The sequence below is a fragment of the Hirundo rustica genome, chromosome 6, assembly GCF_015227805.2.
Source record: "Hirundo rustica isolate bHirRus1 chromosome 6, bHirRus1.pri.v3, whole genome shotgun sequence".
Classification (NCBI taxonomy): Eukaryota; Metazoa; Chordata; class Aves; order Passeriformes; family Hirundinidae; genus Hirundo; species Hirundo rustica.
Window position 1 is genome coordinate 15,727,273 of NC_053455.1, and position 21,176 is coordinate 15,748,448.

The window sequence follows — 21,176 nt, forward strand, 5'->3', positions numbered from 1 at the left end:
ATTGTCATCAGATAGTAAATCCATCTCTGAATGTCTGGTAGGATGAATAAATAATTTCCTTTAATAATTTTTCTGTGCAGCTGTTAATCGTTCCTTCTTCCCACTGATGATTTTTCAGGTTTTTTTTTTTTTCTCTCTCAAAAGGCTGTGGTTAAAGGTTTTCTGTCCTTGCTGGGAAAGTAGTGAGTAGAGGCTCCCAGAACCCAGGGTCACTAGTTCCAAGAAAAGAGTCTGGCAGAGCTCAGCAGCACTGATCCGTCTTAAATGCCTGGTTTAAAAAGAAAACAGATTCTTTTGAGTTTGTATTTACTGGCTTTATAGTTTTTATAACTTGGGATACACAGATTTTTTTTTTCCACACTAACTGTTTTTTTTTAGTGCTGAAATTAGTAGCCCTGTAATATTTCATTAAACAAACTGAAACTTTGTCTTAATATTTAGTGACTAAAATCAGTTTATTTCCTTTAGTTACTGCTTGCAGTGCCTGTTTTCTTTCTTTCTTTCTTTCATGGCTTTTTTCCTCCCTTCTGCTTGAATGTCTGAAGCATTGATGTTGGATGGTTCCCTTTGTCATTACTCTTTCAGGATAAGGGGTTGGTGTGTTTCCAGCTGTATCTTTGCTATGAAATGCTGGTGAATGCTTGTGTGTATTGTAGTGGGAATTCATGGCACTGCAGGTGAATACCAGAGCAATGATGCTGCTGCTTTACCAAGTTCCTCTCTTATTTTCTAGTCCCTTTCAGGGCACTTTCTTCTGATACAGCACTCTTAAGACTCATTTTCATGGCTGTAAATGGGATTATATAATGCTTTGAAGATATGGAGAACATTAAATGGTTCTACCAAATGTCATTTGTCAATGGGAGGGTGGTGTGAAAATCACTTATGGTGTTGTAGCGTCTGATGTATGAGGGCTCCTATTACTTGGACCATTCCCTGTTTATACAAACAAGGAAGAAATGCACAAGTGAGGAGTTTTAGCCTACTTGAAAGGTCTCCCATGACAGCCCAAAGTCTTGGGTTTTTCTCAGCCCACCTAAAGAGCACTAAGAGTTTGAAGTGAAATGTTTTTTTCTCCTGTACTACATTATCTGTACCTACCAGACTGTAAAGGTGCACTCTATTGCCATTCTTCTTTGGCTTTATGATGCTTTACAGGCTGAGGAAATTGAGAATTCCCTTCCCCAAATGTCAAGTTTTGATCCATCTCAGATATAAAACTTTCCAAAATACAGATTAGTGGGGAGAAGCTTGCTAAAAGGTAAGTGTAGATGGATATAAATAGGTAAAAATTACTAATTAATTGGCTGCTTTATAATCTGTGTGCAAAAAACCAAATCATAAAAGGTCCCCTTGTTACAGCTGAGTCTTGCCACGTTTCAGATGCCCTCAGGTAACGTCCACTGATGGCTGTGGCTGTGAGGCGAAGCCCCAGAGCAGCGAGCACCCCAGTATTGGAGTTGCTGCTTGGTTGCTTGATAGACAATAAGGTGGAATCCATCAGAGATGAAAAATAATAAAAGCAAGGATTGTCACAAATATTTCATTAAAAATATGCAGGGTATTCTGCTGATGGAAAAGCTAAGGCAATTGAGCTGAGCTTGCCTTTATGCCAGGAGGGGAAACAGGCTGTCCACAAGGTTGTGGCTGACTGGTATCGGCTGCTTTTCAGTGTGCTGGAAAGTCTTAGTGGCTGCAGGTTTTTGCTCTGATGCATTAATATTTATAAGCTCCTTTTGATGCCAGTGTATTGCTTTTCTGTGTAAATGCTTTTTTTTAATATTAAAGCAGTACATTATTATTATTGCTATTAGCTACTTCTTTACATGGGAAATTTTCAAAGTGATATCTGAGAAAATTAACTTCACTGCATGTACAATTGCCTTTTACTTCTGAAATTGTAAATTCCATTTGGCATTTTTCAATCTGTCACTTAGACTATACAGCAAAAACAATTTGCTTAATTTAACCATGACTGCGATATACAACCTGATAATAATTTTTTCTCTTTCAGCTATCATTCACTATGACATTCAGGTCCTATATGCTGTGGTGAATTAGTCCTTACTGTTTACTTTGAGTGTTAAAAAACCCCACGATCCCAACCCCAAAAGCCATCTATTCTACAAGTTTGAGGCTGTGGTAAAACATCAATTTCAAGACATTGTTTATTGTGCTTTTAGTAACTTGATATTGAATTGTTCTTTAAGTCCATACATCATTCCAGCTTAAACATGAAGTCAACTAGCATTGTAATTATTTTAATTGCTGTTGCATACAGGGAGTCTTGCATTATCCAGTAGAGTTGTCCACTGGTTTCAGGTATAGAACTAATAAGTTGGAACAAGCTTTTGGGTTTTATTTAGTAGTGCAGGCTAATGCAGCAGTTACTTAAATGTTTCTGGTTTTCCTGTAAGTATTGCAGTGTGTAGATGGTCCTTGAAATTAAATGTATTTTAAAATTAACGACCTCTGGGAATGTTGTTTAGAACTGACCATTTTTCAAATGTCTGTTCAATGAAAGTGGACAGACAATCTCTCTTTGACACAGCTGAGTTGCCTCTTTGGAGGCAGAAGGGAAATACAGCTAATAATGACTTTTCTTTCCTCCTCAGAAAGAGAGGTTTGTCAGGAGGCAGCTAGGCCAGCTGGGAATGGGAGCCCTTCCCCTGGTAGGCAGTGGCTCACTTTCAAACTGCGTGGGAAATTAGAAAGTCATGGACAGCACCATGAGAGACACAAGAGCAGTGGTCAGTACACAGTGGAATAGTCATCCCATCCTGTCCTGTCAGTCATGCCCTGCCTGTCCTCTGCTAAAGAAACAGCCTAAAAGAATGTACTCAAGAATTGTAGGATGTATTTTTCTTACTGGCTTTTTAAAGCATAGTGGGAAGAAGTGGTAACTGGTCCATGGCTCTGTCAGACTCCCAGCACAGTTCATTCAGCAACTGTCTTGTCTCCATTGTGTATCCTGCACAGGCAACCCCTTGTTGGGGAATTATGGCCCACAGTCTGCTTCGTTCTCTCTCTTTACTCTTTTTTTTGAAGGTCCTAGGGTTTCTTGTGCATAGGATCAGCTTTCTTTCCATGCCTGACCCTAAGCCCTTTCCCAGGTGACGTAAGGCAGTTTGTGTGGTTGGATGGTATTGCATGCTTGGTTGCATAAGGGATGTCTTGCTGCCCTGAGCCTGCAGCTGTGACCTGCTTGGCTGAAAAGCCTGGAGTCACTGGCTTAGGGAATCTGGGCAGAGAATCTGCTAATAACAAAACTGAAGTGTGTGGTGGCTTGACATCATGGTTGTTTGGATACTTCTTGTTCTTAAAACAACTTTTTCATTTTCAAATGATGATATTTTGGTAGAGGATTTTTTCACAAATTAACTAGTCCTCAAAATGCTTCTATGGTTTCTTTTCCCCTGGGTTTAAGTAGAAAAAGTTCTCACATTTCAGGTAACAAAAGGGACATCCTGCTCCCCTCTAAAAAGGGGAAGACCAGCCTACAAGCCAGCCTTGGTAATTGCTTCCTTTTTCCTGTACCTTTTTAAGCATGTGTGGCATTGTACCTGAGAGCAGGCACCCCTTCTCTCCCTTCCTGTGTGCTTTTCTGGCTTCTTCCCTTCTGCTGGGACAGTGCAGTTGGTTCCAGTAGGTCCCAGAATATTTGCAAAATTTGTGGGGGGTTTACAGAAACAATGAGGACTGATTCTCTCTCAAATGGGTTTGGCACTCAACTCACAAATATTTATCTTCCTCAAAGCAGAATAAAGGTTATTCAGTGTGTATGTAGGCATGACAGGAGCTGCAGCTTTTGCCATCAGCCACTGTCCTTCCAGGGGCTCTGGTGCAGTTTTGGCTGAAGCCTGGTGTAGTTCCATGGTAGTTCTGAGTTGTTCTGTTTACTCCAGGGCAGACACGGCAAAAATGTTTGATTATTTTAAGTTTTAGCTTACAATACTTGGAATGCTTCTGAGTAGTCTGCTGCCCTAATTTACGAAACAGCATTCCCCACCTAATTTTTCCCATTTTTCTTGCTTAGCTCTGTGAAAATCGTGGTTTCAACAATTTGGCTATTAACTCTTTCTCTACAAGACTCATTTTCTTTTCACCACAGAGTTGGAACCTATCTGGCCAGCCTCAGGTGATGATCTACAGTAGTGCTTCCCACACCATAATGGCAGTATGTTAATCACCCACCACTTACAGCTACTGTTATCTGCAAGAGGGCTTTCAAATTCTTTGCAAGAAGTGCTTGGTTTCATCTTCTCTTTTATTTCCTTGCTGAGCTCTCACAACAGCTCTCTCCTGTGTCTGTGCACTGAATGCTGCTTCTAGGCCAGAGGGACTCCAGACTGGTGAAGTGGAAGAGGGGGCGATTTGTGTCATAGATGCTGATTGATCGCCTGTCCCTTTGGGCATCTTTGTAATGGCCTCCCAAAAGTGGCCTCCCAAAAGAAAGACCTACTGTATGGGGTGGAGAACTGGAGGAGCCATTGTGTATTCAGCAGCGTGCAGTGCTTGTGACTATGGACAACAACACAGGCGCTCTTAGACAGAAAAGCACTGAGGGCAGAGTTAGGCGGTCCTGTTCTATGACCTCCCCAAAAAAGGGGCTTTGATTTTCACCAGGGCAAGTGGGAACAAGGAAGAGAGATTCCTGTCTTGTGCTTGCTGAGGCTTTTCATTATTAAGTTAAATTTCCTACGTCTTCAAAGTGAGGAGAAGACTGTAACTTAAATAGCCTGCATGTATTGGGAGGAGGCATGGAGCAGGAACGGCTGGGCTTTGTGCCAGCGATTCAGTTCTTCTCTCAAGACTAGTGCAGAAGTGGTTTGTTTTGCTTGATAACTTGTCAGAGGCAGTGACTGAGCATTGTCTCACTGCATGTACCTGAATCTCAATTCTCATACCAGCAGAGTAGACAACTGTCTCTACAGATCTGCCTAAGCTGGCTCTGCCAATTGCAGTTCTCAACATTTTGGTTTATAATTCGTAGGCCTCTTTAGTCTGTCATCCCTGGCAATTCAGGATCACTGGAAGGAGTCTCCATATGGCCAGAAGCTTGGGCCTTTCTGATAAACCCCAAGTATTTGAACTGTGCTCTTGAAGGAATCAGAGTGACTGCAAGTCTTTGAACTGAAGTCCAGTGTAGCATCCTGTGTACCAAGATGATGGGGGTAGAATAAGGCTGTAAATAAGAGGATAAATGGCTGCAAGGTGCTGTGTTCCTTCTCCCTGGCATTTATACCTGCGTTCTTTGTTCAATATAAGAGATCTGTCGAACATGCAGAATGTGGTGTGGTGCAGTCTTCACACTCTGAGGGCAGATAGGAAACGAAAAGCAAACTAGATCTAATTAAAACTGAGATGCTCCCTCCCTAATATCAGCCACTTCCTTCCTGGTCTCACCTGACAACCCTGTCATTCCCAGCACTACAGCTGCTTAGTATTCACCTTGAGTTGCTTCTGGGGCCATGATTCAGAATCTGCCAAAGTGCTTCCTAGACAGGGAATGAAACTGAACAAGTGCTTTCCTGCATTTGAATCAGGTTATTAGTGCAAATTTTTATTGTTTGCATTCTAGTATGAGGCAGTGCTTTTCCATTAGTTTCTGTTTTTACATTTTCCCCACATTTCCAACACTAACCTTTCCTTTTTTTTTTCTTCCTTTTTTTTCAGGAAAAGAGGTGTGGAAGTAGTACAGGTGAGTAAAAGCTCTATTTTCTTGTAAAGAAGGCTTACTGATTTTCAGTGCTGTCATTTGGATGCCAGTATGACCTGGGCTTAATGATTTTTCTTTCCATTTGGTTCTTTAATAACACGTAATGCTTTTGGAAAGACAGCATTCCCCTTTTATGAAGCATGTGTTGAGCCCACATGCAGTCCAGCTTAATAGGTGCCCTAGTGAAAGTGGCAATGCAGTTAGGCTTTTCTTGTGTCTGTCAATTAATAAGATCTGATAGTTGATTAGGTGATGTTACTCTTTTAATTGCATTTACAGGCAGCCAAGCTTAACAGAAACAGGATCTGCCCTTTGAAAAAAAAAAAGCTGTGCAGAAGGAATGTTCTTGTAACCCAGTGAGCAGTGAAATGATACTAAAGTGCCTTCAAGTTGTGGCCCATCTACAGATAAGTTCAGGTGTTGGCTACATTTGTTCTTTCCCAGGTCTGAATGGTCATATTTCACACAAGATGTTACTTAAAGGATGGTGTCACCTTGTGAAAGGAATTATGTTACCTGTCAGCTGTAACATAGAACAGTAGGAGCCCTAAAAGATGGAAGGGGAAGCATGCTCTTTCTTTCTGACTCATTTTATGTGCTTAGAAGAGCTGTATGTCATAGGTTTCAGTCTTGCTGATACTTACCTGGTGCTTGTTTTGAACTCTGAAGTCATGAGTTCCTCATTTAGTAAAACAGGGATGAAACTGCCTCAACAGAGGTGACAGAGGAGAGAGGAGTAATTAAGGTTGCTCTTAAATCCACGTGAAAGGTGCTTCTGAACACCAGCAGGGAGCAGGAGAAAACACTTAACAAAAAATAAATCGAGCCATGTTATTTTAAAAAATCCACTGTCAGAAAAGACTCATTGCTTGTTCAAGTGGTGAGTATGTCTTTCTTTCAGTTATGAGTGATTGTCTGAGAACTTCATTGTTTTAGAAGGACAAGGAGCATATACTTTACTGGCTGTATTTAGCCTTCCGCCATTATAGCATCATCTTCCTTACATGTACCTCCTATTGCTCAGAGCTAAGGGGCAGCTTCTTTCATCAGTTTTGATAATGGAGTTACCAGACTGCATTTGCAAAGCACAGCTTGATCAGGAGCATAGGGAGAAAACTAGCCCATATTTGTGTCACTGTCTGGGAGACATTATTATTTTATTAATACCTTAGTGTATTACAGTCCAATGCCTGCATTTGTTATGTGTGCCTTGCACCTGCACTATACATTTAAGAAGCAAGGGGCTCATATGAGATGAATTCAGTGATGCACCCATTAGCTGAGCAGAGGGCAGACTCCATTTTACTTCATGGATTAAAGTTGCTGTCCTTCCACAGGTTACCTCTTAGTCTGATGTTTGTGTAGCTGAATGACTAGTCATCAAATAGACACAAAATTATTGAAAAGTATTTATTTATTGTAAGAGCATTTTGGGAAACATTTGGGCAGAACTAGACAGGACTTTGTCCCCATAAAAATGCTTTATGGTCTCATAATTTATGGTCTCAAATTCGACGGTGTGGTTGAGTTGTCAGACTAATCTATACTGGGAATTTGTGCCCCAAAGGCACACCTCAATCACTGGTGCCTGCTGCTCTGCTGGAACAGGATGGATGGAAATGTGTGATCCACCTTTGCCTGTCACTTGCATGTTGCTTCATATATCCTGATGCATGTGCTTCAGCCAGTAGAGAATGTATCAGAAATGGGCTCTTTCTTCATCCCTTATTGCTAGAAGCCTTTGCTTGAGGCACCTCTTGTGATCTGTCCCCCTAGGCCTGCTTATACATGAAGGATTGTCTTAATGTCCATCTGATACACAGGGTTTATTTGACAGAGGGAATATGGTCTTCCTGTATCAAGCAGCAGCATTTCTTTGATTTGCTTCCCTTTCTCCTTTAAAGAGCCTGTCCTGTTAGAGAGAAACCAGCTCTTAGATCTGTCAGTAAGCAAGTAAATCAAAACCCAAGATACACAGGATGTTTACCTAATTTCTTTACATAACTTCAGAATTTTTCTGAATGTGGACTTGCTTTCTGGTAATAAGTAGTGAGTTGGAAGGTAAGGTTTAGTAATTGGCTTCTAGAGAGCAAAGCATGAGGGTCTGGTGTGTGCTGACTTCTGTGAAAGTACATCAGATTACTCTTTTCCAAAGATGTTTCACAGGAGCAGGAAAGGATTTTCTACTACTAAAGGGAAGTCTTGGAAGTCTTCAAATAAGCACCTGTGTGACTTCTGTTTCCTTCCTGCAGGGAGGATTTGGGATAGTCCTCTCTTCTTTGGCTAGACAGAGTAAATTATTTTATTTTGTTTTCTTAGAGCTAATTGTGCTGTATAGGTTCAGTGAGCTGCTGCTAGACAGCAATTAACATTTCATGACTTGTGTTCAGGTTTTCTGTTTTGTCTTCTCTCAGACTTCTAGTTCCAGCAGAGAGAGTGGTTCCAGCTTTCTATTTTTACTGAGTGGGGAAACATGCCCATCTTCCAAAGAGAAATAAAGCAAGAGCAGGACTGGCAGTGGGATGCTAAGCAGGCATTCTCCTTTATCTAGTAGTAAGACCTTAATTAAAGCATCACATTGAAAACAAACAGAAAACCTCTCAACTTGTGTGGTGATAAATAATTGGGGTTTTTTAGAAATAGTAATTAATTTCTAACATAACAAGAATTCACCATGAACTCAAGGTACAGGAGCTGAAATGTGCAACATTATTTAGTACAACTGAGTAACATCCATCAAGCTAGCTGGCTTAGAAGATAGTACAGTAGATTAATTAAATAAAAAGCTTTCAAGGTTATGAACTTTCCGAAGACAGCATGAGTCTGAGCCTGCACCTAAACATTTGGAAGCCTGAATAGGATTAACTCATTTCTGTTTTTCCAGTGGGCATGGCAGAACTCTGAGTAGCAGCATCCTTAAAATCTGGCAATGTTTTGAACCTAGATTTGCTTTCTCCAACTTAAATCCAACTCAGTGGGGCAGCTGCAAACCAGTGTTATATTACAAGGAAAAAACCAGAAAAATTATTTACTAGCTTTTCAAGACAGGCTCTTAACAGAATACTGTGCTGCATCTCTCCCCTTATTATGGGGCATTTGCTTTTTTTTTTTTTTTTTCATCAGGGATTACTCAAGTATCAGGGTGCTTTTTGAATTAGTGTGCTTACTTGTTTGTACCCCATAAGGTAAGGAAGCACTCTTGTTCCAGTTTTGCAGGAGGAAAGACTGAAGGATATGTCCCATTTTTCCCAGAGAACCTGTTGCAGTACCATCCCCAGTGCTGTTGGGGTCTGTGCTGCAGGAATTTCAGCTGCAGCTGTCTCAGGAGGGGTGTGGGGCCACCAACCTGTGCTGTTGTGTGGGCACAAAGACAAGAGCAATTAAAGGTGGTCAGCAGAGCTGGGGTTGCTGGCTCTCTTTCAGTGAAAGGCAGCACCAATTCAGCTGTGTTTAATCTTCAGGCTGCATTTAAAGTATTCTGAATGTAATGCTCTTGTGGTTCCTGTGGCAGTTCCAGACCTTCTCCTTTCTTACCGGCTCTTCCCACTCTCCACAGCTGCCTGCTCAGCTGGTGTGGCTTGAGCTGGTGGCCAGAGAAGGGTCAAGATGCCCTGAACAGGTGACAGACATGACTGAAGCCCATCTGCCATGGGCCTCCAGGCAGTTGCTAGGCAGGCAGCGGCTGAGGCAGAGCAGCTCTTGTGCTGGCATTGAGGTGACTTGCCAGAAAATGCTTAAATTAGAGCATTTCTTAATAAATTCTTCCATCACTGTTTTGTGGGAAGACTTCCTACGAAGCTATGCAGTGGATGGCTGATGAGGTGTTTATTATTAAAAAAACCCCTATTTTTTGTAATGGAATTTAGCAAATAAGGGGTTTATGTAGTGTCTTAAAAGTAAAGCTGTTTCTGATCTTGTTCAATTTCCAGCCCTCCATCACTCAAATTAGTGGAGGGCAAAATTTAGGATTGAAAACTGTCAGTTCTCCTTTAGGCAGTGAAGTAGCCAGTTTCTTATGACTGTACGCTGGCAAGGGAGAGAAAGAACATCTACCTTGTTTTTCAGGAAAAATCTGTTGGCTTAGTTTGAAGAATATAAGAGTGAAAACATGTGCACTGAAGTGGAAATCATCACAAGTACCTCTGATAGAGACATGCATTTATTTTTGTTTCACAAGCTATGCAAAACTAGAATAATTAGCTGCAGCCCTTTGGCTTCTGACAAATTGCCAGTTTGGTTTTTGTGTGACAAAGTTTGGTGCCTTCATATTTCTTGCGACTTCAAAGCTGTTTCAAACACTTCCACACCCAAACTTTCCTAGAACTCTTTTGCATGTTTCTTAATTCTAAAATAGTGAAGATTTCCTATTTTTGGTGGGTGTTTTTGGATCAAATGAACATTAATGCTCTTTTATCTTAGAAAGATGTTCTGGTCAGTTGGCTATAAAAGTGGGATTAGCTGTATTTCAAACTGCATGCTTTTTAATAACAGTGGGATATGAAGGAGAACATGTTTTCTGATGTGGAACAGCTGATTGTAGTAGTTACAGTGGTCTGGACTTCTGTCTTGTTTTTCCTTTTTCCCCCGACTCTCTGGGAATCAAGATATTTGAAATCTTTTACTTTGGGAAAGAAGACTGTCCTTTGAGACATGGGTTTTCTTGAGGCCTGTAAAGGAGACCCCAGGGTGCACTCCGCACTTTTTAATTCAATCAAAATGAAATACTAATGACAATGGTTTCTACTATTTGTTGCCAGGGAACGGTTGTTTTCTAGAAATGAGGAGAGGTTTATTTTCACATGAAGTATTAATGGAATAAGCTTGAAACAGCAGTGTTCTAACCAAGAAAAGGATCTTGTAAAATATATATTTGATAGCATATACAGCGAGATGTGACTGGAAAGCTTCCAAAGCAAGCAAGGTTGTTGAGATGTTGGAGAGCTGGCTCTCGAGTACTAGGAGAAGAAAGTTTATTTTTACATGCATGCCAGGCCTTCAGTAAAGTGCATGTTTTCCTGAGAATGGCAGCCTGCTTTGCCTTCAGTGCATTTTTGGAAATGATGCAATAGAGGCCCTCCGGCCCTTCCCAGTCTGGATTGTGTTAGGTGCTTTGCATGTGTTTGAAGGTAGTGGCCCACTGCTTAAAATCTTGGAAAGATCCTGATACTTCGTAGTGTCGGTGCTACAAGGGGTGTGCTAAGCACACAAAGTTGGGTCTTCCAAAAAAGTGCATTTATCTCAGTTTCAAACCCAGAAACAGCAGGAGTGTGGAAGAACAAATCCCAGGCAGAATCCTCCCCCTGGTCCTTCTCGGTAGGGGAGAGAGATCCTTCTGTGTGAGACCTTTGTGGTAGCTGAGAAGCAGCATTGCCCAGCAGGAATGAAGCACAGGTTGCAGTGCGGGGAGAGGTGGCTTTGGCCCAGGGGTTCATGTTGCATCAGCACGCTGGTCAGGTCGGTACAGCGTGGGCCTTTCTGGTCCACCGGGGAGGAAGAACAAATACACATCCGTTTGGGCACGGAAGGAAGACAAAACCATGGAACATTTTCACCACGAGGATTAAGCAGATTAAATGAACAGCAAACACTTATTAAAAATTAGTCAAAGTAAGCCAAACAAATCAAATTGCTTTTAGTTTTATTTTCACTTTTGGTGAGTGAGTGAATCATGAGGAAATTTTTGTATCTCAGAGTCTCTTACTGATTGGTTTGACTGCTTGCTTTTGATGGTGAATCCCAGTAGCCTTGGAGAGGTGTGAGTTCTGCAGTCACTTGCAGACAGCACCTGTGTGAGTGAAAACATTAGTAAGATTTAGAAATCTGTGACTAATGTATAACGAATGGCTGTCAGGTTGGAGCTTGTACTCTTTTGGCCTATGGAGCCAGCTCTGCCTAGCTCCTTTTTCTTCTCCCCGCTCCTTGGTATGTAGTGATGAGGCAGTGATTCCTAACAGTGCTAAAGGCTAGGAGTTGGGAAGTCCTGAGTGAAAATCCAGTCCCTGTGGGATCTCTGCCCGAGATTTTGGTGGCTGTAATGGGACTGAAATTGCAGTGGGGAGTTGTCTTTCTTTGTCACTTACTGCAGGCACTTTAGGCAAGTCCCTTGCAAGTTCTGCCTCTGTTTCCTAATGAAGGTAATATTCCACATAGTGGAATGCCATTTAAGTTACTTTCAGATATCTAAGTGGATAGATTTAGAGACAAATGAGTATGTGAAGAAAAAAGGGGCTGTTAATTTCTGAAGATTGGTGTATAATATTCTTTCTGTCATTAGCATATGTCTTCCCAGATACTTCTGTGAGCTGCAAAGCTTGATAAATCCCTCATCAAGAAACAGTATGGATAAAAATAAGACCCTCAAAGAAATGCTGGGTTGTGAAACTCTTTATTTGCCTCTTTTTGCAGCATACAGTCCCAGTCTTTGCACAAAATTACAATTAGATGATTTTTTGAATCATGATTATTGCAGTCATGTGTATTGGCCAACACAGACTTGGCTTTGAGTCTGCATTAAACAATAGAATTATTTGTCTTACTGGATGCAGGTGTTGTGATACGGTATCAAAACAGGCACATGGAATGTGTTCAGAGGCACGTGACTCAGGAAATGCCTTATTTTAAAACCAACCTGTCTCATTTGCAGTTTTGCTGAAACTGCAAAGTCAGTGTTGAAGTACAAATATGCATGCAGCTCTTTTGACCTTTTCTGAAGTTTTGTTCTTTGAGTAGGAAGGATGGGGAGTTAATATGATACCATGACAAGGGTGACTGTAACTCTGACCCTGTCCTCTCCCAGATGAATGCCCCATCCTTTGTGGATTTTGGGGGTGAAGTCACGCAGTTCTCTGCTCTGTCAGAGTTGTGAGTTCATTCCTGTCACAGCAGTTGTAACCTTGTCTCCAGTCCTGGGGTTTAGCTCCACAGAGGTGTTTTTTAAGCAACGACTCATGTATCCACTGTAGCTCAGACTTGGTTACTCGCAACAGAGGCTTTACAGAGAGAATATCATCAGAACAGTGGAGGAGGCTGTTTGTAATGCCTGTCTTCCTCAGTGAGGGTCCTGGTAGGTCTGAACTGCAGAAGATCAGTGGAGCTTGAGGATGCCTTTTCAGTGTATGTTGACTCTTCTTTCTCCAGCTTCTGCAAGACTTACTCCTTTGATCTGTGGCCTGAGATAATTATATCTGAAAATATTGCATGCTTGTTTGCTCTTCTGGCACTTCACTATTAAACGACATGAATGTATTCATGTTGCAAGAGTGAATGGTTCCAATAAGACCTGGTGCTTAAAGCCCTAAAGTTTCTTAGGTTTTCCTGTATTTGTTCTTTAGCCTTAAGCTAGATAAACACCTATTGCATGTACTTAAGCTGCCTCTGCATAAAACAGAGCACAAATACAGCAATAACTGGAAATGTTTTCCTGAAACTCATTGCCTTGATGGAAATATACCAGAAGACAGAAGAGTGGCTTCAACTTAATTAGAACAGCTGAACTTCTGCCCCCATCCCATCCCCCTTTTTTTCTTTCCAAGGGGCACTGTGTTTTAAGGGTGATGTCTTTTGCTAGAATAAATATTTATTTTTCACATTAACTCTGCATTTCTGGTGAAAGCAATATACTTGGCTTTACTTTGAATTTCTTTTCACAAAAGTGTAGTCCTCTTTCCTGTATGTCTAAACATAGATTAGACAGGAAGGGTTTCTGCATATGTTGTAGGAGTTTTCCGTGCATTTGGTTGTTATTTTACAGTATCTCTGTGGTGGTTTGAAAATAGCTCAGTTTTTGGTGAAGAGGAAAAGGGGTCAGCCACAGAAGTGGCTCTAATATCGACCTGTTGATGGAAAACACTTCTGGATTTTTGACAGTTTATTATTAACATTTTTTTTGTGAAATTTACTGCTAATGGTAATTTTGCACTGGTACCAGAAGCAGTGCAATTAATAATGTAGGGTGGAATCTAGGATTTCATCTAGGATGTTGAATCTAGGATTTCACTTTGAGGAAGACAGGAGATTACCAGGAGAAATTGAGATGATTGTAAGCATAGTTTCTTCAAAGTGAGGTAGAAGTGGTTTATCCCAGATGTATGTTTCTTTAGCATAAGATCACAGAACTGTAGTATGTTAATTTTCAACTTTATTTTTATTTTTTTTTCAACCCTCTTCCCTCATATGACTTGTCCCAAAGGAGACTGCTGCTGCAGCTTTCTAGATTAGTGTGGTTCTCTGCTGGCTATGCCAGGAGCAAGGGTGGCTAACCACACCTAATAAATGGATTGAAATAGTCATTGGATGCCTAAGGGCATTGATCTGCCCTAAGCAGTCCCTTAGCACGTGATGGAAGTAGACTTTCCTTTTGGAAGGCTCTTTTCAAAGAGAAGGTTGAGGGCAAGAGTTAACTTTATTCCCATAGACTTGGGGGAGCCTGGAGAGAAGCCTTCTCCAGCAGGTTCCTGTGAGTCTCTCTGTTGCTACTGACATAGTAATGCATCTGTATAAATCCCAAAGCCAGAGGAACTACCAAAGTCATGCAGCTTTGTGCAGTTCTGTGAGGTAGCTTTGTTCATGATTGCCACAGTTTGTGCTCTGCTGCTTCTCTTCCAACTCACCTGCACTCACAGCAGGGTGATCTTGTTCCCAGGAGGTTCCATATCCAGGTGTGCTTTCTGTGACTCAACTGTGCATTGAGAAACACAGCAGAACCAAGCCTGACTTCACTGTGCAGATTTGTCATTGAAATGGTGATGCCATAGTACATTTTACTTTAATGGTTCTTTTCTAATGTTAAGGTTATTTTTGTCAGGAGTCAAAAGAATTACTTGTTGCCCATATTATAGGTGAATAAAAGCTTGTCAAGGGAACTTGTCCACTGTGCTTTTGGTTAAAGTTTGCTTGTCAGCTTGTAGGATCCTAAGGCAATGCTGTCAGCTAACCATGCTGTCAGCAATGCTAGTCAGTAAGGTATCTCACATTTCAGTCATAATTTAAAGAAAAAAGTCAAATTGAGGGTGGTGCTGCTTTGAAAACTGGCACAACAGAGCTTATGGGTGGGAGAGCAGAAACTATACCTGTACACAAAACCATAAAATGCTTCTGTCATTGCTGAGCAATGGACTTACCTTACACTGGTTTTTGGTTGCTATTTTAGGATCCATGATGGTTCAGTGGCTTACTATAATTCACTGATCAATTTTTCAACCTGAGCTTCCTTCAGTAAATTATAGTTGCCTCATTTAATTTCCCAGTTGGTATGCTTCCCTGAATAAGTTTGTGTCTAATTTTAAGTTGTTGCACATGTTAACTTAATATGGAGTGTCTGTGTTTGAATGTGTGTTTTAAGGTGAGAATTCAGTAGTTTGTGAGGGCTTTTTCACAAAAAATACTATTCCTCCTCCTGGTACCTTGCCAAAGTGCAAAGAAGTTATTTACAGTGTTTTGACAGAATCATCCCAGCACGAGATGGAAAAGATGCCATTGGGACTGAGCTAATACTGTTAAAGACTGAAATGTAGGGAAAACAACTGTTGTAGAGGAATTTTTGGCTGACTTTGCAATCTGAGAAGCTTTTTAGCTTTGTCATGAATTGTTGATTGGAGCTAAGAGGTTCCTTTACTCAAAGGTCCGAGTGTATCTGAAATTGTTTTCTTGTACAAGAAGCTTCATTGCACAACTGCAGTGTCCTGTACCCTCCTGTCCTGCAGCATAGCCAGTGTTAAATTTTTCATTGCCTTACTGATGGCAAGATTAGAGAACAGGCTAACTGTTTTCTGTAGAGAATTTATGTTGATTGCAGAGAGGTCATTTGTACTTTAGGTTAGCTTGGAAAATGTTCTTTCCTGTGACCTATTGTGACCTGAGCTTATTTTTTAATACCCTTTCTTTTATGATAACAACCTCTTAGTGGCTGAAAAAAGAATGGCAGCTATAAAGAGGGAAAGAAAACTTTTTCTTTTTAAGTACAAAGCAGTTTGAAACTGAGTCAAAGCAGATTACACGTTCATGAGCCTGTTGTGATGACTTACATACCATGCAAGACTTAATAGCTGGCTATCAGCGAACTAAGTGATTAAAAAGGAGGTAGAGATAGCACACTTGTTCCCTGCTGGTGACAGATCCTTTCGCTGGTCCCCGCTCCTGATAGTTTGGCCACTTTCAGGGCCAAAAAGGGCAGGTTAGAGTTGATGACCCTTCATTGGCCAGCAGACCTTTTCCCTACCAGTAAAAGGCCATGTCCTCACACTGCTTTGAGTTCCTGTTGGGTGAGGAAACTACACCCTGGTGGTGGATCTTGTCTAACAGGTGTGTTGAACACTCAAGTTCTTTTGATAAATGCTGTGATTGCTTTTCTTCGATGCAGCTGCCTGCTGGGTCTCTTCTTAGCTTCTTCAGCCTGCTCATACAGTTAAATCAATGCATTTCTACTTTTTCTGTGCTTCCAAAAATCTGAATCTTTTTGAGTGAGCCTGTAGGAGTGGATGCACACAAAAGCTGTGTTGGCTCTGTGTGCCCCGGAGGTGTGATTATGCTGTGCTTGAGCAGGTACAGCACCCACAGGGACCAAGACAGTGCTGCTGCTTGTGCTCTAGCATGTTCAGTCTACACATTACAGTCCTGGCCTGGCCTTTGTACAGCAGCTTGGTGGATTATATTTACTTCTCTGTTAGTATGGCGTAGGTTTGACTTCAAAATAGCACAAGGAAGGAAAGAGACTGGTGAGGTACCCTGATGGGCAGTAGGTAGTTGGTGTAGTGGAAGCTTAGAAGGCAAGTGGAATTGCATTTTTCCTAACTGTCTCTTCAGCTTCTCCCTTGTCAAGGTCCTTTCTTCTGAAGCGGCAAAGTGCTGACTTAGACACAAGGAAGGTTTAAACGATGCTTTCAGCAAGTCTGTTTTCACCACACTCCTGGCCTTGTTTATGGTGTGTCTGCATTGCCAACCAGCAAATACCCTTGTGTGCAGGGAGGATCTCTCCAGGCAGGAATGGAAGAGGGAGTGTCTTGCCCAACTGTAGTCCCAGTGAAACACAGCTAAAAGCAGTAGTGTTGCAGGTGAAGATCGTCTTGCTCAGGTTGGAGGGACTGAGTTCAAACCAAAGGCAGGCATGGGCGGCCCACTGTCCTTGAACCACATGGGACTTCAAGGTTGTTTTTATGTGGTTGCTCAGGAACTGTGGCAATCCTGAGTTAGTGGAGATTATTGTCAGGTGTCCTGTACTTTCATAGCAGCTAGTAAAGGGGTCTCTTTGTGTTTTTATAGCTCATGGCTCTGCAACACTTCTGATGTGTTCTTTTTTAATCAATGAATCTGACTGCTTTTGCCTTTTTCATAAATCTGAATATACCCAGTTTTGAAGGGTTGTTTTTTATAACTACTGTCTAAGACTCTCCTGTAGTGGGTACAGCCTAATTCTGCTTACAGCAAAAGTGATTTTGAAGTAATGATATGCTGTCTTTTTGTTTCAGGAGTCAGAATGCAAATGCAGCATAATCATGCATGAAAAATAATCTGTCCATGGAAATGCTGTCTTGATGGTCTTCTTTGTTACTGCCCAGATATGTCAGTCTGTAGCCAAGTTTTGGTGAAGTAATACCATCAAGTTAATGTTTGAAAGAAGAGTTGACAGAGTTTACTTCATCTTCAGCAGGGAGAAGTACTAAGCATAGTTGTTGATGACTGGGAATTTTAATTCCTTACAAATTTTCTTAGGATTGATGTGCTGCAACTTTATTTATTGAATCTCTCAGGATTGTTTATGATTTTGTCTCAAGAACTTGGTGTGTTTGCAGAGGATCACTTAGCAACAGTCTGTGGGATAGTGACATGCTCATGTAGTACGATGGAGAATAAAACAATGAGGAAAGCACCCAGAAACACCAAGTAAATAGAAATTTAAAGCAAAATAAAGCGGCTCACTTACTGAACAGCTCCACAATGATGTGGAGGGGCTTGTAAAATTCTTTACTTAGATGTTTGTAATCTTGATCTAATGATGCTTTCTGCTTGTGTAGATGTTCATAGTCATGGGACATCTCCACCTGTTATAATGGAGCATCTCCTGAGTATTTAAAATTGAAGGAACTATTTGATATTGAAAAAACGCATACTTTAATTTCTTATGTTTTCTTAATTAGTGCTCCACCAAGTAATAGCTCAGGAATAAAAGTTCCCTGGAAGGGTCTGGGATCTAGACTGCTATTCCAGCTTTACAGCTTTGTGCACTCTTTGTACTGCTTTAGAATTCTTCTGCTTCTAATAATCAATATTTCTTTTCCTGTGGTGGGTTTTTTTCTTGCTTAGGTTGGGGTTCTCTTTGATTGAGAGGAATTATAAGTTCAGGTCTGAATGTCTGCGAATTGCAGGATTTTTATTATTGTGTATTGATATCAATAATGTGCTTGACTTAAATGACTTCCAAGCAGTGCCATGGAATGGGAGCTGGGGATCCTGGTCACTGGCAAGTTCAATATGAGCAAGCAGTGCCCTGGTAGCCAGGAGGGACGCCTGTGTCCTGGGGGCATCAGGCACAGCACTCCCAGCTGGGCAAGGGATGGGATTGTCCTGCTCTGCTCTGCTCTGCGCTGGGGCAGCCTCACCTTGAGTGCTGGGGGCAGTTCTGAGTGCCACAATATAAAAACGCCACCAAGCTGTTTGAGTGTCCAAAGGAAGCCACAAAGACAGAGCTTTTGAAGAGCAAATGTCACACTTCAGACCACTCTTTGCACCAGCTCTGCATCCTTCTTTGTTCGCCTTTGCAAACATCTGCGCTGCGGTGTTCAGAACAGGCTGTACTGAAGGACCTGTGTTTGGAGCCCGTCCTGTGCTTGTACTTGAAAGTTGTCTGGAGGAAAGCCAACTCCTCATTTTAAGATTGCAAAATTGTGCTAGCATATCAGAAGACTGGCTTTGTTCTGCATGGGTCTTACTGGCCTCCTGAGCCCTGTGCCACATCAGTGAGGCCAGGCACCATCCCCAGCAGAGCCAGGGGCCGTCTGCTCCGGCAAGAAGAGGCAAATTGTGCATTTGTCTGCCTGTGTGTGACCGCAGACCTACCCAACATGTGTTAATCTGTCCAAGTACAGCATTGGAATGCTCTCTGTAGAGAGAGCACTGGTGATGAGAAGCCTCCTGCTTTGTGATGTGTCCTTACAGCAGTTTCCCCTAAACTGCTTGTCTCCCTTCTGCTCCTTGCTAGCTGCGAAGCAGCTTGCACTGCTGTGTTTGTCACACCTTGTTCCCTGCACTGAGACAGGCAGAAGCGTGCCTTGCCGCCGGGGTGTGGCTGCAGCACCTCCTGGGCTGTAAGCTATGGTGCTAGCTCTTAGCTGGAGGTGGCAGCCTCAGTGTTTGAACACTTGTTGTTGCATCCTGCAGCCAGCCTCAGTGAGCAGTCCTGCCTCCTGGACCACTGCTGAGTGCTGAATTACAGCCTGACTCCAGTGGTAACCTTCTGAAAGACAAATGTGACAGAACTAAAACTGCCAACACTAAATTGTTCATATGTTCCTTTATATTTTTGAAAGGTTACTTTTTTTTTTTTTAATGACATAGAAGATGTAGTACTACAGTGGAACTGAGGTGCTCTAGTAAGGGGAAATAACCTTTAAAAGATGTTACTAGGTATCGAATTAGCTTCACAGTTAGTAAAAACTGTTTAAAATAATGATTTTGTAAGTATTTTTGTGAGTATTTTTATAAGTATTCTGCCAAGTTGTCAGTTATGATGGAGGTCTTGGTGAGGGGGAGTTCTGTGGCTTGGGTCATAGGACAAGTCAGATGACTGACCATACTGGCCCTTCTTATATCTGAAGTCTGAGGTAAGCTGCTAAGTAATGAGCCTGCTTTTCAAAGGTGCTGAGCAGCTGCTGTTGAGGTTCATGCAAAAAACCAAATGGTCTAGCTGTCTCCTTGGGGTGTAAATATGAATGCAGCAGCCCACTCTGCACAGACATGCGTGTGTGAATCTCATCCCATCTGTCCACCCATCCTCCAAAGAATCTTAGCTGAAAATTTATTTCTGAATGAATTCCATTATTGAATGCTGGCAGATTTTCTGACCATTTTCATTGTTAATCTGCTTGTATCTGTGTTGTTCTAGACCTCTTCTATTACTTAGTGATGCAAATGTGACTTGTACTTCTGGGGCACAGGAAGGCAGAGCTTCTCAGTCTGTGTGCTCAAGCTAATCCATTGGTGTCCTTCCCTCTCTGAACATTCGTAGAAATTGCAGCACTTTTTTGGCCATTTTTGAGGGACTTTTCTAACTCCAGAGCAAAATATAATACAATGCAATAGCCTGTGTTATGCTTTACAAAATAGCATGATTTTGCTCTTTGTGTTTCTCGTGGCTCTATTTTTAAAAAATATTACATCGTGAATCTGCTATAGGAATTTGATTCCATGATCCTTGTGTGTCCCTCCTAATTCAGGATATTCTGTGATATCATTATACTTATTGGCAGTTCAGTAGAGAAAACTAAAATTCCAGGCCTTTAATGTTTCAGTGATTACACTTTTATTCCTTTGCAGTTAATGAGGTACCACCATATGCAGGGGAACATGCATACTCCATAGGCATGCTAGGTATGTGGTAGGGAAAGAAGGCTTGTAATACTAATTTCAGGATAAAAACTTTTTTTTTTCTTTTAATGAGATAATTTCAGTATTCAGTGGGGGATTTTGGTTCTGTGGGAACTGGTCAAATATAGCAGACATAAATATAGAAGGCAAGTAGCATGGCAGCTTGAACCTCTGCCCCTATAATACATAAAAAAACAAGCACGCTTACAGCTTATTGCTGCATTTTTAGGATGCTGTTTTGAAAGTCTGAAGGGGTGAGGGTGTGAGAGACTGCTCTCTTCAATAGAGAGACTTCATCAAAGCCTTTTCTTTAGTCTGGTACATCCTGTGGTCCAAGGAGGTGGCTTTGGGCAAGACGTACGGGAGTGCTCCTGTGGTGTAGCTGTGAAAGTGAGGTTGCTGGAGTAGCTTTTGTAGCATCTTTTCTGCCTGGACTGGGTGATCTGCTAAAGTGCATGAAATATGTAGTTGTGTTGCTAATCTGGTCCGAAGTCAATCTCAGCGTGTCCTCCTTTCCTAATTTTCCTAGGAAGATTCGTGCTGCCACAAGTGTGGGCCTGTGACTCAGCCACGCCTCCCATTCCATTTTAAAATACCATGTATTTTAGATAGAGCAGTCTCAGACCTGTTTTTGAACATGCCACCCATTTTCTTCAGAACTCAGGACAACCTTCGGATTCTGAAATAGCAGACTAATAATGAGCTTGAAATGTCTAAAAAAAGGAAAAACTGCAAAGGAAAAGTTTTATTACCAAGAAAATGAAGGCCAACCTTCCTGCAAGCACAGGATGAAGGGGGGAAACGTTATACTCCTGGTAAAAATAATTCCTTTGCTGTTGCTTCCTAAAGTAAAGTCCAACCAAATAAAAAAAAAAACGCA

The 21,176-nt window shown here is 41.6% G+C and overlaps 1 protein-coding gene across 1 annotated transcript in view; it reads left to right on the forward strand.

Annotated features, from left to right (window-relative positions):
* The window catches only part of ITPK1 (inositol-tetrakisphosphate 1-kinase), a 142,940-nt gene that overhangs the window by 25,537 nt on the left and 96,227 nt on the right, over positions 1-21,176 (forward strand). Inside the window, exon 2 of the mRNA XM_040067036.1 lies at positions 5,677-5,701. Coding sequence (XP_039922970.1) covers positions 5,677-5,701 — 25 coding nt within the window. The remainder of the gene's footprint in view (positions 1-5,676; positions 5,702-21,176) is intronic.